Source organism: Balaenoptera acutorostrata, chromosome 16 (genome assembly GCF_949987535.1).
Source record: "Balaenoptera acutorostrata chromosome 16, mBalAcu1.1, whole genome shotgun sequence".
Classification (NCBI taxonomy): domain Eukaryota; kingdom Metazoa; phylum Chordata; class Mammalia; order Artiodactyla; family Balaenopteridae; genus Balaenoptera; species Balaenoptera acutorostrata.
In genome coordinates, this window is record NC_080079.1 from 9948016 (window position 1) to 9965371 (window position 17356).

At 40.3% G+C, this 17356-nt stretch overlaps 1 protein-coding gene across 10 annotated transcripts in view; it reads left to right on the forward strand.

The window, feature by feature from the left end:
• Positions 1 to 976: 976 nt before the first annotated feature.
• Positions 977 to 17356, forward strand: part of ATE1 (arginyltransferase 1) — a 163508-nt gene continuing 147128 nt past the window's right edge. For 2 of the 10 annotated variants that reach the window (XM_057530771.1, XM_007173220.3), the window contains exons 1-5: positions 977 to 1186; positions 3906 to 3969; positions 6794 to 6856; positions 11404 to 11507; positions 13243 to 13497. In XM_057530771.1, the coding sequence (XP_057386754.1) occupies positions 1105 to 1186; positions 3906 to 3969; positions 6794 to 6856; positions 11404 to 11507; positions 13243 to 13497 (568 nt within the window). In that variant the 5' untranslated portion in view covers positions 977 to 1104. Of the gene's footprint in view, positions 1187 to 1237; positions 1666 to 3905; positions 3970 to 6793; positions 6857 to 11403; positions 11508 to 13242; positions 13498 to 17356 lie in introns of those variants that run through there. The other 8 variants (XM_057530774.1, XM_057530772.1, XM_007173218.3 and 5 more) reach the window with 6 other exon arrangements.

A 17356-nucleotide genomic window follows, 5' to 3' on the forward strand; every position in this document is an offset into this window, starting at 1 on the left:
CATATCCAGCATAGTGGACCCTGGGGTCAAGAGTGTTGAAACTGACTTCAAAAGTTTACCGGTTTCTCCAAGTTTCATGATTTCACTTTTTTAAACATCATAAAAAGATAATCAGCTTTATTGTTGATGGGAAAAGAATATAAGGACAGACAGGCTTAAATTATCTGTGCATACAGAATTAAAGAATAAGGAATATTACCTTGTTGGAGGTACTCACTCATTTTTATACTTTGCTCCCGGACTGTTAGTCTTTTAAGAAATCCCCTTTAAAATAGTGGTTGCAAATTGGAGGCTCATGTGCTGAATTCAGCCTATATAAATGTTATGTTTGGCCTGTACAGTTAAAAAAATTCTTTTAAAGTAACATTTAACAACTGTACTAAAAAAAAAATGATTTCTAGCTTCTCTTTAAAAGTTAGGAAAGTCGCAGGGGGTGGGGTGACGGTGGGATGAATTGGGAGATTGGGATGGACATATATACACTAATATGTATAAAATGGATAACTAATAAGAACCTGCTGTATAAAAAAATAAAATAAAATTCAAAAATTCAAAAAAAAAAAGTCGTAAGATATGGTGGCACTAGGCACAAGGCAGCAACTCGCTCTGACACTTGTTTCCTTTAAAAGAGTGAAGTGTTCAATTCACTTACCCTGCCATCCACAGAATGCCTGCATGTGTACTCGAACCTATGGGACATTTAAGTGAGTGCTTGCTGGTTTGGAAGAAGCTAGAATTGGCTAGGACGGCCTGAAATGGTAACTTATGAACTGAGACCTGCAGGATCTAAAAATAGGGTGATCGCAAGCTCTGTGCCTCAGTCTCCTTATCTGTAAATTAGGGCTATCAACGCGCAGTTGTGGAAAGGATTGGCGATGGAGTAATGCAACGGGTTGGCTCGAACTCGGCGCCCGAGCGCACGACTACGATCCACGCTAATCCTGGGAGGCCCCCAGACCCAATACCGACTGGGCCCCCCGGCGCTGCGACGCACCACGCCAGGCCTCGCTCTCCACTCCTCCCCGCCGCGGACCCCGCGCTCCTCAGAGGTCGGCCCCGGGGAGCCGAGAGGCGTGGCCGGCCTGCGTGGACCGGGCGGCAGCCATGGCTTCGGTGGTGGAGTACAAGGGACTCAAGGCCGGTTACCACTGCGGCTACTGCGACTCCGAGGGCAAGGCGTCTTGCGGTGAGTGGTCCGGTCGACGGAGCTGGTGCGGCCGCCTTACGTCCAAACCCCCGCACCGCCCGCCGCGTCCGGGCCTTCGCGAGGAAACACCCAGGCCCTGCTCCCCAACTCCCGCTTCCCTTTCCCACTCGTTCCTTCCCAGACCGTTGTCCTTCACGTTCTGTCTCTTGGTCTTATCCTCACTGAAGATGACGGTCCCTCTCGGAGAAGGAGCGGAAATAGCGGAAGGCTGCCCTAGGTTAAGATGGCGCCGGCGGCGTCAGCGCCGAGGGGCTCGGGCGAGGGCCCGGCTGTGGGCGCCGGGGAGGCGCGGTGCATTGTGGGGTGGCGGCGGTTTGGGGCCGGGCCGCGTAGCGTTTGGAGGGTCGGGGCCATGGCTTCCTGGGCCGCTCTTTCGCCCAGCATCGTGGAGTATTTCCAGGGCGAGGATTTCTACCGCTGCGGCTATTGCAAGAACGAGTCGGGCAGTCGCTCCAATGGTGAGTGGGCCGGGCTGGCGGGCGGGGAAGGGCGTCGCGGCCTCGGGGCTCGGCGGTGGGCCGGTGTCCTCGGGGGTCGCGGCGCTCCGGGCCGACTGGCTGGAGGGACGCGCCCAGCCCCTGCCCAGCTGCTGTCTCGTGGAACGAGTGCGGAACGCGGCTCCCCCTGAGTGCAGTGGCTTTCGGAATTAAAAGCGGACCTCACCTTTGGTTTAGCAAGGAAGCTTCTAGATGGTCATTCTTCGCACCGGTGCTCGGACTTGCGAAATAATGATTGTCTCGCAGTAGCCAAGTGTGGAAACAGGTGTCCATCATCAGTAGGAGACGGTTAAGTACCTGATGGCACGCCTGCTGGGGAGCGCTGTGGCGTGGTCGGTTACGGGGGCTGACCTGTAAGTGCTGATGCTGCTGTGAGGGTGTCCCCGAGGGTCAGGGCAAAACGCGGGGTGCAGGACAGTGAGTGTCGGGTGGTGCTATCGGTGTAGAAAACGGTGTGTGTGGAAAACACACGTGCGCGGGCATCCGTGGATAAAATGTCTCTGGAAGAATATAGAAGAAGCTAGTGACCGTAGTCGCTGCTGGCGAGGGGCCCTGTTGGTACCGAGGTGCTTGAAAATTTTACCAGGTGCTTGGGTGCCGTGTCATTTCTCCACCCACCTCGATGACGACGACAAAGCCAGCCTACAGTACCCTTCCCCCCCATGATTCAGTTTTCTTTCGGAAGATTTCTTGTTTGTAAACAGAACATCATGTTTATTTCCTGCCGTGTCGTGTTTTGGCAAAAGTAGACACTTATTTTAAAGAATAATCTAGCATTGTGGAAAATGGGATGTCTGTGAAGATGTAAATTGGGGTGGTTTCCGTATTTAAAAAAATGTATGTCCTACCGTAGGGGAATGATTTGGGTGATTGTGGTGTGTCCGTTTACTCGTTAATTAAAAGTGTTTATTAGGTGCATCTTGTGGGTGAGCGGGGGTAGAGTGTAGTATAACGCAGTCATTAGTGACGGTGATGAAGATGAGTTAACGTGAAAAAACAGAGTCTTGGGTTAAACGGAGAACATAAGCAGGATGCAAATAACATATGTGACATGGTTACAGCTCTGGGAGGAAAAAATCCCAAATGGTGACAGTGGTTGCCTTAGGGTATTAGAGATTTTTCCCTTCTCTCTTTCAGAATTTTAGTATTGTGATTATAATATGTATGTAACAAATACTTTATATTAAACATGTCTAAAATTAATATTAGGTCCTTAATTATTTTTCTAGTAATTTTAGTAAGAGAAAATCGATTAATATAGATGTTCTCTAAGTTCTGTGGAAAAAAACCTACTTTCAACCTTTTCACTTGGATAACTGTAAATTTCTATCATCTCGATTTTAATAATAATCTTTACTATAGGGCACCCCACCTATTGGGTAGGTAGGTTTTATTATTCCTGTTTTACAGATGAGGAAATTGAACCTCATGGAGTAACTTGGTGTTAATGAGTGCCCACCAGACTTCTGGACATTTCTGTTGTACACATGCCTGTGCTTTTCTCACTACGCCCTGCTCTATCAAGCCTATCTTTATCTTTACATACTTCTGATGCAGTTTACTGTTTACAAGAATAAAATTCACTTTTCTTTACCATTAATTCAGTGTTTTCTCCTAGTCTTCATTTTTTTCATGGTTGCATAATTATTTCATCATATTGATAACATCATAGTCCCTGTAATCAATTTTCTGTTCCTAGGCATTTGGATTACTTTCAGTTTTTATACTTAAAAGGAATATTGCTGTATGTATACTTTTGTCCAGTGTGTAAGACTATGGTGTAAACAAATAAAAATCAGGAGAATTTATATGCACAAGAAAACATTTGCTTTCTAATTCTTCTAAAGAGACCAGGTTATTAAATTATTGGGGATATTATTATGACTTAAAGGTGTGATGTAGTTTGATTGCAGTGAGGACCTAAATTTACGATGTCATAGAGACTGTTGACTAATCCTGAATTGCATGAGATCACTTTGTGTGCTTGATTTTTAAACTTAAGATAAATACATCATGTATTTCATTTGTGTTGTGTATTGTGTCAAACTAACAAGTATGAAGTATGTGCAGACTTTCATTTCTCCAATATGAGCTGGATTTTTTTTTTTTTGCTTCAGTATTCATATTTTAAAGATAATGCTTTGGATTTAAAAAACTAAAAAGTTCCACCTGCTGTAATTAACATGGCACTTATTTTTCAGGCATGTGGGCACATTCCATGACTGTACAGGATTATCAGGATCTCATAGACCGAGGATGGCGAAGGTAAAGGTCCTTAATACAAAGATACTTCTTTTTTTTAAAAAAAAAAATTATGTATGTATTTATTTATTCATTCATTCATGGCTGTGGTGGGTCTTCATTGACGCGTGCAGGCTTTCTCTAGTTGCGGTGAGTGGAGTCTAGTCTTCGTTGCGGTGCGTGGGCTTCTCCTTGCCGTGGCTTCTCTTGTTGCGGAGCATGGGCCCTAGGTGCGTGGGCTTCAGTAGTTGTGGCTCGCGGGCTCTAGAGCGCAGGCTCAGTAGTTGTGGCGCACAGGCTTAGTTGCTCCGCAGCATGTGGGATCTTCCCAGACCAGGGCTCAAACCCGTGTCCCGTTCCTTGGCAGGTGGATTCTTAACCACTGTGCCACCAGGGACGTCCCAAAGATACTTCTGAAATTACTCAGGTTCTTCTTATAATTGAAAAATATTATTTGCCTTTAAAATGTTTTCTTGTTGTTGGAAAGAGGTTTAAGAAAATTTTTATTACATTTTGTGTGTAGAGGTTTTTTTCTCCTTTTAAGGGTGTTTATTAGGAAAATTTCACAAATGTAGAGAGAACGTTATAATGAACCTCACATACCTATCACCAGGCTTCAACAGTTGTTAACATTTTGCCAATCTTGTTTCATCAATTTTCCTTGCTCCTTTCAATGGACTGAATGTTGGTGTCCCGTCCCCAAAGTTCATGTGTTAAATCCTAACTCCCAGTTTATGGTATTTGGAGGTAGGGCCTTTGGGAGGTGATTAGGTCATGACGATGGATGGGATTATGAATGGGATTCTAGTGCCCTTATAAAAGAGATCACAGAGAGCTCCCTTGCCCCTTATGCTATGTGAGGACACGGAAAAGATGAACCAGGAAGCTTGTCTTCACCCTACATTAAATCTGCTGGCACCTTGATCTTGGACTTCCCAGCCTCCAAAACTATGAGGAATAAATTTCTGTTGTTTATAAGCCACTCAGTCTATGGCTTTTTTTTTTTTTTAAGTCTTTATTGAATTTGTTACAATATTGCTCTTGTTTAGTGTTTTGTTTTTTTGGCCCTAAGGCATGTGGGATCTTAGCTCCCTGACCAGGGATCGAACCCACACCCCCTGCGCTGGAAAGTGAAGTCTTAACCACTGGACCACCAGGGAAGTCCCCTCTATGACATTTTGTTATAGCAGCTCCAGCAGAATAAGATACTCCCCCCTTCCCCTCCTCCGACAAAATTATTTAAACCAAATTGCAGATATCATGTCATTATTCCTGTATTATGTGTTTCTAAGAAGGATTTTCTTTCTTAACATATCCACAATATCATTACCATACTTTCCAAATTTAATAATAATTATTTGATGTTGCCAGTTACCTAGTTTTGATTAGATTTTCTGCTTGTCTCAAAAAATTTTTTTTATAGTTGGTTTATTTGAATCAGGATTCCCTTAAGGTCCACACATTGCCTTTGATAGCTGAGTTTTCTTGGCAGCTATTTTTATGTAGATGATTTTAGAATAACTATTAGGTAAGGTTCCTTACATAAGTATGAGCAGTATTAAGTGCCCTGTGCCAGTACTCCCCAGAAGTCATGGGATTGAGCACAGTAAATGAAACTTCACAGCTTTCCTTAAACGTAATAATGACGCCCAAAATGTAGATAGATATAGGTCAGATGTTGAAAGACTTCGTGTGCCATGATAAGGAGATTTTGTGGGTTTTTTTTAACGGTACAGGGGAGCTATTGAAGGCTTTTATGTCAGAGAGAAAAGTGTTGGAATTTGTGATTTGGAAATGATCATTCAGATAGCAGAGAGGTGTCTGAGCGGGTGATTCTGAAGGCAGGAACATTAGTTCCAGAGATTATTGTGGTGTCCATATGGGAGATGGTGAGGACCGCTGTCATGGTCAGTAGCAGCGACTGTATATCAGGAGATGGATCGGATGCATCATAAGACACATTTATGAGACATTTTGGAGGTAGATCGCTTGCTGGCAGGATACGGAGGTGCATTAGAGGGAAGCGTCTAAGGAGGACTCCCAGGTTTTCGGCTCGGGAACTGAATTCACGTGTGTTTGCTAAGGCTGCCATGACAAAATACCACAGATTGGGCAGCTTGAGCAAGAGAAATTTATTTTCTCACAGTTCTGGAGGCCATAAGTCCAAAATCCAGGTCTCTACAGCTTTGGTTTTTCCTGAGGCCTCTCTCCTTGGTTTGCACCTGGCTGCCTTCTTGTGTCCTCACATGGTCCTTTCTCTTTGTGTGTGCATCCCTAGTGTTTTGTTTATTGTTCCTTTTTATGTCCAGTTTCCTTTTCTGATAAGGATACCAGTCAGATTGGATTAGGGCACATTTAAATCTGGACAAAGTTCAGCTCGTAAATTTATGACTCTGCATTAACTGAGATCCAGAAGGCATGGAAAGGATTAGATTGGTTTGGGGGTTCATCGTGCTGGTGCCCATGGAACCCCCAAGTGTGGATGTCATAGGCAACAGTACACATCAGTCCCACAGCATCCTGGGCAGTTTTCTCTGACTGCCCTTTTGCTATTGAGGGTGGGTGGTAGATCGAGGCATGGAAGGGATTGCAGATTCAGATGAGAGGGTAATTGAGGTGATTAACCGTGGAGTACATATGTAAACGTTTAGAAAAGAAAAACCTGGACTCTGGTCCTTGGTATACCCACGTTGCAAGATCATTTAGCTTATGAAAAGTAACTAAACCTAAATGTTTTTACACTGTTGATTAGATTTTTACCCTAATTAATTTTGTACTCCTGTACTAATCTACTTTGCTACATATGAGAAATGTGTACAAACTTAACAAAACTATTTTATAATTTTAGAAGTGGGAAATATGTGTACAAACCTGTCATGAATCAAACATGTTGTCCTCAGTACACAATAAGGTAAGAATTTTGATTAATATATTCTATTAATATGAAGATTGTGTATAATTTTTTAGTAGAATCTTGCTTTTTAAAGTGTCTATTTCTGTTCTAGGTAGACTTTTTTTTTTTTTTAATTTATTTATTTATTTTTGGCTGTGTTGGGTCTTCATTTCTGTGCGAGGGCTTTCTCTAGCTGCGGTGAGTGGGGGCCACTCTTCATCGCGGTGCGCGGGCCTCTTATTATCGTGGCCTCTCTTGTTGCGGAGCACAGGCTCCAGACGCGCAGGCTCAGTAATTCTGGCTCACGGGCCTAGTTGCTCCGCGGCATGTGGGATCTTCCCAGACCAGGGCTCGAACCCGTGTCCCCTGCATTAGCAGGCAGAGTGTCAACCACTGTGCCACCAGGGAAGCCCCTAGGTAGACATTCTTCATAAAGAAAAGCAAACAAGTTTTTTCCTACATACTCATATTATATTCATGTGCCGATCAATAGCTTTTAATAATACTGTTTGGTTTAGACATAAATATGGTATAAAAAATACACTGTTTAGCAATCTAGTCAATAATACATGAAATATTGGGAGACTATTGGCAAATACTTAAATTAGTTTTAGATATCAAATTTTTATCAGTTTAGCTTATGGCTTTGCAGTCCTCTAGTGTGTTACTTGACACAGTGGTTTCATTCAGGCAATGCCACAGGATCCTGTATAAGGGAGAGGAGGGCTGACACTTAAACTGCGTCTATTCAGAGTCTAGTTTTCTTCGCTGGAAAACTCGAACTAAAAGTCTGTTTTCCTACAGAGTGTTTGCTTGATTTTTCTTAATATTTTGTGTTTCCCCTGTGCCCCCCTTACTCTGCCCTAACATGGGAGGATTTTTCCCTTCTCTGATTATGAAGGTCCTCCTCTTCCCCTCCCTCTTCCCCTTCTTCTGGTAGAAAATAGGGAAGGTACGTTAACACTGTGAGGCATATGTCTGCAGTTTCAATGTGTATGTATATTCTAGATAAAAAAGCAAACACAGTTGTGTCCATCATGCTTGGCAGGTCCTCGCAGCTGTCTCCCTTAATTACTCTTTTTTTTTTTTTCCCTTAATTACTCTTAACTTGTTTTGGGGTTGTAGACTGTTTTGAGAATTTGACGGTTGCAGATCCTCTCTGCAGCAAAACAAAACAAGACAGGGAGCTGTATAGACAAAAATAATGTAACATCTAACATATTAGTTTTAGGGTGATCACTGACTTTGAATAATTCACTGCTTCCTGGTTAAGAATCCTTTCTCTTACGTAACTGGTCACAGGACTGGTACAATAAGGAGAAAAGATGGATGTCTGGTTTGCTGACAGCATCTCATTTAGTATAAAGTGACAGAGTAGCTTTTTCAGCTTTAGTGTTTATGAAGTGGTGATGTCTTCAAAGAGAAGTCATTTTCCTTCCGGTAACAATTTATTATTGGATTATGGCTAGGATTTTGTTGAAATAAGTCTGAAATTGATTGGCCTGAACCCTGAGAATCTCTATTCAGAAAAGGCCAATTTCAGTGGGTTAAAGAAAAAGATAAAAGCATTTATAATTTCCTGGGTGCCTGTCTAATACAGAGCACTATTCTAGGTATGTTGCCTTTATGAAAAGGGATTCAATTAACATTGCAAGACAAAGTAATTATAAAATGTGACTTTTTTTTGCATTTTATAATTTTACATGGAATCAAACATTTCCTGAATTGTTATGCTTTTTTTTAAAACAATATACACAAGAGTGGAAGTTTTTTTTTTTTTTTTACATATATATTTATTTATTTGGCTGCGCCGGGTCTTAGTTGCGGCATGCGGGATCTTCGTTGCTGAGTACTGGCGGGATCTTTAGTTGCGGCATGCGGGATCTAGTTTCCTGACCAGGGATCGAACCCAGGCTCCCTGCATTGGGAGCACAGAGTCTTAACCACTGGACCACCAGGGAAGTCCCTAATTGTTATTCTTTATACAACTTTATTTTATATGTTGATCTTTTGGAGTCATTTTGCATATTCTTTTGGTTATTTTACTTTGTTTACTACAGTAGTTGCAGTGAGGCCTTATGTAAAGGCAAGGTGGTCTAGCCTACACCTTAGCTTCTTGTTAGGCAGATGCTAGAACTGTCCAGTATGTGAGTAAAAATAAGGATGAACTTCCCTGTCTATGATTTTTTTTTTAATTTTAATTTTTATCAATATTGTATATGCTAACAATTTAAAGAATCAAATAGTTCTATAAAGCTTATTTTGCAAAATAGCAGTCCTCTGAAACCCTCCCGCCTGTCTCATTTTCTGTTTCCCGGTGCAGTCACTTTCAAATCATTTAACTGACTCTTCTGGTTTTTCATCTCTATCTTTAAGTGACATGCTTATATAATTATAATACTTGATTTTTAAAAAATTGGTTTTCTTCATTATCTCTGGGCTTCTCTCTTTGAAAGATAAGGATTTAACTTTATTTCACCCCTCTTCCCCTGTCACATTCAAGCTCCTATTTGTGCTCGTCCCAAACTTCCCAAATTAGAAATATCATCATTTTGGATAGATGCCACCTCATTATGGCTGTGTAAGTAGGCTTCACAGCTCAGCCATGTAGTAGTCCATGATTACTGTCTCTTTCCTGCACAGGTTTTTACTTTCCCTGGTGTTGATTATTGTCATTTTTGTTTGCGTAGTCTTCTAGGTTCCTATTACCAGTTTATCTAAAAATGCTCCCTAAGAGGTGTAAATTTCCTCTTGGTATGTTTAGATGCTTCAGGTACTCTATCATTTTTATCTTCTTGATGAAAATCTCTTGTGGAATCTTCTGACCTGCTGTGATCTGGACAGGTTGCCTCTTGCCTGATGCATCACTGTCATCCTAGGATCTTTTTTACTGTCATCTTGAGGATTCTCTTTGGGTCTTGATTTGGATCTTATCTCTTCCACCCTCTTTCTTGTATTTATTATTATTATTCCTTCATTTTAGTGAAGCACATCTTCTAATAGCTTCTTGAGAAAAAGGGCATAAGAGGTAAGTTTTTTGAGACTTTGTCTGAAAATGTTTTCATTGACTACTCAAACTTAACTTACAGTTTAGCTGGAAACAGAAGTGTAGATTGAAAATAATTTTCCTTTAGAGTTTTGAAAGCTTTGCTCCACTGTTGTCTTACTGCTGTTGAGCAGTCCAGTGACATTCCGATTCTTGTTCCTTTGTCCAAAACATGTTCTTTCTCTTTGGAAGTTTTTTTGTCTTCAAAGTTCTGATGTTTCACAGTACGTTTGGCAGTGAGTCTGTTTTCATTCATTGCATATGGACTTGAGGGACCCTTCTTATCTAGGGGCTCCTCCCATCATGTCCTTCAATTCAGGGAAACTTTCTTGTATTATTTTGTTGATCCTCTCCTTTCCATTAACTTCTTTCTCTTCTCTAATGTCTTTATTCAGACATTGGAACTTTTAGACTGGTACTCTACTTTTTTTTTTTCTCTTCAGTTTTCCATGTCTTTTGGGAGATTTCCTCACCTTTATTTTCCAAGTCTTCTGTCTTCTATTTAACTCTTAATTTCTTCTTATTATATCTTCTTATTATATTTTTACTTCTAAGAGGGATTTTTGTTCTTGGACTCTTAAATTTTTTGAGATTCCCTTCTTCCTGTATACTGTATGTCTCTATCCTTCAAGTTACTTTCTCTAGGTTTTTGGCACCTATCTTTGTTTTAGAGGTCCTCCTCAAGTGTCTGGTGATTCCAACCTTCCAGCGTCCCATTGGAAATTTTATGTTCCCTGGTGGGTCTCGTTTACTGTGGGCTTTAAGTAGGGTGATCTGGCTAGCCTGTTCTTTGGGAGAATCGCTGAGGTCAGTATTTTTAGTTCTGATCACATTCTGGAAAGAAAGTATCATCTACTGATGTTCTGGGTCTGGGTTGGAGAAGTGGGTCTTGGAGGTCTCAACATTCAGCATGTATACTTCTGTTTACACTTATTGTTTGCAGTACACTTCCATTCCTTTCAGCTGTGCCTGTATCCCTCAAGTAAGAGGCCTTATTCTTCCCTTTTCTGAAAAGTTTGCAGTTTTCTGCTGGGTTGTGTAGGGAGTCATATGTGCAGAGTGGGGGAGAGTATCAGATATATAATCGCTTCCAAAACAGACTTTCAAGGGATCTTCCTATTTTCACTCTTATCTCCCAGGGTATCAGGTATGGCCAATCCCTGAGACTCTTAGGGGTAATGTAGAGAAAATTGGATATTTTTTTGGCTTTTCCTACTTTTGGCTTAGGATTCAACTTTTCTTTGGTCTGCTAAGTCAGTTATCACTTGTACATCTGCTTTCTAGCTTCCAACATTTCTCCCATTATTTTTTTTCCTAGTGGTTTATGTCTTTTTCTTTTTTTTATAATCCTTTAACTGTATTTTTGTGAGACTTGGGGTGGGATTAGAGGCTACATTAAACCCTGTCTTAACCCAGAAATCCCAGGCATGAGCTTTGCCTCATTGTGCTGTTATTCAGAACTGATTTTATTTCTTCACAGTTTGAGTTCACTTTTTAAATATTTATTTTGCTTTCCTAGGTGCCGACCTTTACAGTTTCAGCCATCAAAATCTCACAAGAAGGTTTTGAAAAAAATGTTGAAATTTCTGGCTAAAGGGGAAATTTCAAAAGGAAATTGTGAGGGTAAGATGAGATGGGGGTCTAAAAACTGTTTACCTTAAATAGATGTTTCTTTCCAAGGTTCTCACTTTCAGTCATTTCTTAGATAGGGGAAGGAGGTCCAGTACAATCAGGTAGTACTGTTACTCTGATGATGATGACCGCTCTTAGCACTGCTGTTACTGTTACCACTGGCCCCCAAGTCAAGGATTTGGGGAATATATGCCGGGGAAAGTCTAGCTTGGGAAGAAGAAAGGACCATTTTAAAGATGTGATCTCCTGGAGTTTATTGAAATTTTAGTTTTCACAATTCTTCGAGAACTCTTAATTTTATTTGATCCTAATAATATCCTTATGAAGTAAGTAGAAAGTGATACTGTCTCTGGAGAAATAGATGCTTATCTGCAACGCACACAAGATTGCATAATCACAATGCTGAGTGAAGCTCGGAGTTTCCATGTTTGAGTAAGGTTTTTAGTAAATTATATTGCCTGAAGTTGTCTCTTATTTTCTGATGAATTCTGAATTGTGAGTGAATTTCCTAAAAGATCATTAGTAACATTTAATTAACTTGGGTTACAGATACTTTGCTTTTCAGTGTTTTTGCTGCCTTTATTTTTTTTAGTGTTTTCCTATAGGCACTACCTAATATATGACCATAAGAATTGGGAATGCCACCCATTCTTAGAGCTCTTTCTCACTTCTGCCATAGGAAATGCCTAACTCTGGGAGCCTCCCACCCCAGTCTTAGCTTGTTAATTCATTCCCCAAGTATGTTTTGAATGCCTACAATGTTCTAGTCCCTCTTTTAAGCACTGGAGTTACAGTGGCCAGCAAAACAGGTTTGTTCTTTGCCCTCATGCACTGTCCTTAACAGAGCAGAATTCAGGACAACTTGGAGCAGACTTGGCAACAAAGAGGCCAGAAGGCTCTGGGTCATATTGGAAACATCAGAATTTTGGTGTAGCTCTGTTTAGTGTTGTCAGTATATAACCTTAAAGGTTAAACAGATTTTCGTGGTTAGTCTTTATGCAATTTTTTTCGGCAGCCAGGAATCATGTTCTGAGTTTCAAAAATTAATACTTAGATAAGTTTTGAGGATGCTGTCCATTTGTAAATTGAGGGTTGCCTGTTTTTTTATGTAGCTTCTACATTTGGTTTTTTATTTGACTTGTTGTAGGCTTCTGAATTATTTATGTCTGCAACTCAATTCATAGGAGTGATGTACTCATTAGGGTAAGAGACTAAACAGCTGTAACAAAGAGACACCAAAATGCAGTGACTAAAAAATGATAGAAGTCTGTTTCTTTCCTCACATAACAGTCCAGTGTGGGTGTTCCAGGTCGGCCTGCAGCCCTGCTCCCCCCCTTCCCGCCCCCCCGCCATTCTGGGACTCTCTTCAACATGTGATTTTCAAGGTCGCTCTGGTTTTTACTAATCGAGCTAGTGGGGAGGGGAAAGGGTGGAAGTTCAGGGTTACAGATTTCCTTTAAAACAAGTGAGGCAAAATTGAACATGTCAGTTTGGTTCTGTTCCATTGGCAAGAGCTTGATTACACCTCGTGAAGGGACTGGCATGCCCCCTTGCCAGGGTGCCACAGTCTTAACCGCAGCCCTGACCTTGGAAGATGGGAGAATGGATCTGGTGGACACGCAGTCGTCTCTGCCACATTGGATAAAAGGGGGCTTTTTTCTCCTGCGTGTATTTTAATTGTGTCACATGGCCTGGCTGATGGACTTTGATCTCTTTTGATTTGTAGATGAGCCCATGGAGCCCACCATGGAGGATGCCGTTGCCAGTGACTTTGCGTTAATAAATAAATTGGATATACAGTGTGACCTTAAAACGCTCAGTGATGACCTCAAAGAGAGCTTAAAGAGTGAAGAGAAGAAGAAAGGAAAGAGCTCAAAGAGGGAAGAATCTAATGAATTAATCCAGTCACAAGATACGGAAGAGAAGTTGGACTCTGGTGAACCATCACATTCAGTAAAAGTGCATACAGTTCCTCAGCCAGGTATTGAAAGTTTGTTATCAGGCCATATTAAAGTCGTATTAAATGATTTTCTTTGTGCTTGAGACATTGTAATCCCTGGGCGCTCTCATGAGCTAAAAAAGTGAATTACTCATGAAATCTGTAAAATAGATCCCTGTTTTATATACCTTATTATTACCTGGATTTAGGTGAACAAATTGTTTAAAAAACCTGATATAATAGCCTTATTATCCCCTAACACAGACATTTTGAAAGAGTTCCATTTCTTTTTGCTACCTTAAGGCCTTAGAAGTTTGAGAATCAAATTTTTGTCAGTGAGAAGGTATGGTGCTAAACATTTTTATTTTTAGTGTTAAATGAGACTAAGTTTTAGATAATATGTCCGAAATATAGACATTGTGAAATTCTTCACTTTATCATTAGATTTCTTTATGCAATCAAAATTAATTTTAGTTTGAAAACTTCCAGATTAAAAAGAAAAATTTCCAGGGAGTTCCTTGGTGGGCCTAGTGGTTAGGATTCCAGGCTTTCATTGCCGTGGCCCAGGTTCAGTCCCTGGTTGGGGAACTGAGATTCTGCAAGCTGCTCAGCCAAAGAAAAAAAAGAAAAAAAAATTCCACATTTTGATATTTAATCTCACCTTTAATAAGGTGAGACTTCTTTCTGTATTATCACTTATAAAAGAATTAGGCTTAGAAAATTTATCCAGCGTTAAATGGATTTATTATATATATGTGCACACGTATGTATGACTCTTTCAAAATTATTTCATTAAATGTCAGTTTGCATAGTTATTATGCTTCAGTTCTTGAGTTTGTTCTTATATTTATTTATACAAAATAATCCAAGGGAGAGATTTTTTAATATTATTTTAGTTTTTTTGTTTAAATTATAAGTTACATGTGTTAAAGCACAGAAAACTTTGTGTTTTTATTGAATAGTTTTTTTTTAATCTAAAGATCTCATTTAAATTGTTCATCTGAGATTTCATCCTAATTGATAAGAATAGTCCAATAAAATATTTTGAATGGTTTAGATAATTTCTTTCAACTCTTACTCTCTTGGGCATTAGGGTTGGTCAGTTTGTTTACTATTTTTATTTTTTATTATAAAAATTACTTATAGTTTATAAAATTTGAAAAACCTTCATTTTGGAGAATTTCAGAGACAAATGTAGACTGAATATTGTAATGAATTTCCAGGTACCCTTCCCTCATTTGAAACAGCTATTGACTCATGATGTCCACTCTTTTTTTTTCTTCTGGTTTTATTGAGTTATAATTGACATACGGCACTGTATAAGTTTAAGGTGTACAGCATAATGATCTGACTTACATTGTGAAGTGATTCTCACAACGAGTTTAGTGAATATCCATCATCTCAGATGGGTACAAAATTAAAGACATAGAAAAAAATTTTTTTTCTTGTGAAGAGAACTCAGGATTTACTCTCTGAACAGCTTTCATCTATAACATACGACCGTGTTCATTATATTTATCATGTTGTACATGACATCTCAAGTAGTGATATTTATCTTACAGCTGGAAATTTATACCTGTTGACTTGCCTTCATCCAGTCTCCCCCTTGACCACAAATCTGATCTCTTTGTCTGTGAGCTTGTTTGTTTGTTTGTTTGTTTTTGAAATGATGGCCATTCTTACTCTTCCAGTATTGTATTGAAGCAAATTCCAGACATTATATCATGCTGTATTTCAGAATGCATCTCTAAAAGCTGAGTGCTTTAAAAAACATTCACAATACCGTTATTGCGCCTAAGTAAAATTCCTTAATGTTGCTGAATATCCATTATTTAAATTTCTAATTTTTTTTTCAGTCTTTCTTTTGTTTATTTATCTATTTTTGGCTGCGTTGGGTCTTTGTTGCTGCGCGGGCTTTCTCTAGTTGCGGAGAGCAGGGGCTACTCTTTGTTGTGGTGTGCGGGCATCTCATTGCGGTGGCTTCTCTTGTTGCGGAGCATGGACTCTAGGCGCGCGGGCTTCAGTAGTTGTGGCTCATGGGCTCTAGAGCGCAGGCTCAGTAGTTGTGGCTCATGGGCTTAGTTGCTCTGCGGCATGTGGGATCTTCCTGGACCAGCGATCGAACCCGTGTCCCCTGCATTGGCAAGCAGATTCTTAACCACTGCGCCACCAGGGAAGTCCCAGGTGTACTGATTTTATACTGATGATCTGTTTTCATTCTGCTGAAGGAATTTATTGATTTGGGGAAATCTGTATCCCCTAAATAAACTGAAATCCTAATTTGCTGTCCATTGCAGTTTGCAGTGTGACAGTACATAAATATAGTGTGAAACAATCATGGTAAGGATTGCTTAGTCCAGTGAATTAATTAGTGTAAAGATGACATAGGTGGTCTTTCAGTAAAATACTGAAAAGTTGTTTCTCAGTTCACTCTAGATAGTTTTATAATTTGTTCATAATTTTAAAACTTTGGTAGGAGTGTAATTTTGAGTAACTGTTAGAGAATGCAGGTATTTTTCCTTATTGCTATTTACGGGATGTTGATAGGTGAAATGAAACATTGTTTTAGGTATTGGTGATACATATAATAGCTAATAAAAATAGATGACCCTTTTTTTTAATTGGAGTGTAATTGCTTTACAGTGTTGTGTTGGTTTTTGCTGTGCAATGAAGTGAATCAGCTATATGTATACCTACACCTCCTTCCCTCTTGGACCTCCCTCCCACTCCACCCCCCATTCCACCCATCTAGGTCGTCACAGAGCACCGAGCTGAGCTTCCTGTGCTTTATAGCGTGTTCCCGCTATCTGTTTTACGCATGGTAGTGTATATATGTCAATCCTAATCTCCCAATTCGTCCCACCCTCCCCTTCCCCCCGCTGTGTCCACATGTCTGTTCTCTACGTCTGTGTCTCTATTCCTGCCCTGCAAATAGGTTCATCTGTACCAAAAAATAGATGACCCTTAATTGAACAGTGGTGGATACAGTTTTATGAGCTGCACATGCATTAACACATTTAATCCTTGGGAACTCCACCGTTAGGACTGGTTATTATCTTTCTTGTACAGACGAAGAAACTTGCCCAAGGTCATCTAGCCAGGTGTGACAGAGCTCACCTCAGGTAGCCCATGTCAGCGTATGTGCTCTTGACCAACAGGCTGTTGTGCCTCTCAGGACAAATTTGAGAAAAGACGCATTCCCTGGCCAAAGAAAATTAGTTCTCTAAGGCAACAGAGTGATGGCTAATTATAGAATTAGTTTTTTGTTACTGGTTTATTAGACTTATTCAAAGCTTTTTTTTTAATAGGTAAATTTTGTTTTTATTTGGAAAACATGTAGTGAAGTTGTATCATAATATGGTCTCACTATCACTATTTTCTCATCAAATTAGTTTCTTTTGACCAGGTCTTGTTCTCTGACAAGTCCCTTAACACTCTACATCTCAATTTTCTTCTCTGTAAAATTGACTTTTTTTTTTTTTTAATTATTTATTTATTATTTATTTTTGGCTGTGTTGGGTCTTCATTTCTGTGCGAGGGATTTCTCTAGTTGTGGCAAGCGGGGGCCGCTCTTCATCGCGATGCGCGGGCCTCTCACTATCGCGGCCTCTCTTGTTGCGGAGTATAGGCTCCAGAGGCGCAGGCTCAGTAGTTGTGGCTCACGGGCCTAGTTGCTCCGCGGCATGTGGGATCTTCCCAGACCAGGGCTCGAACCCGTGTCCCCTGCATTAGCAGGCAGATTCTCAACCACTGCGCCACCAGGGAAGCTCTAAAATTGACTTTTATATGATTTGTGAATACTGTTTCAGGATCCTAAATTTTTAAAAAAGCGTTTTTCTTTATTTAATTAGTGGCTTTTAAAAAAATTAACAAAGTTATGTTTAGTGTTAGAAAAATTGGA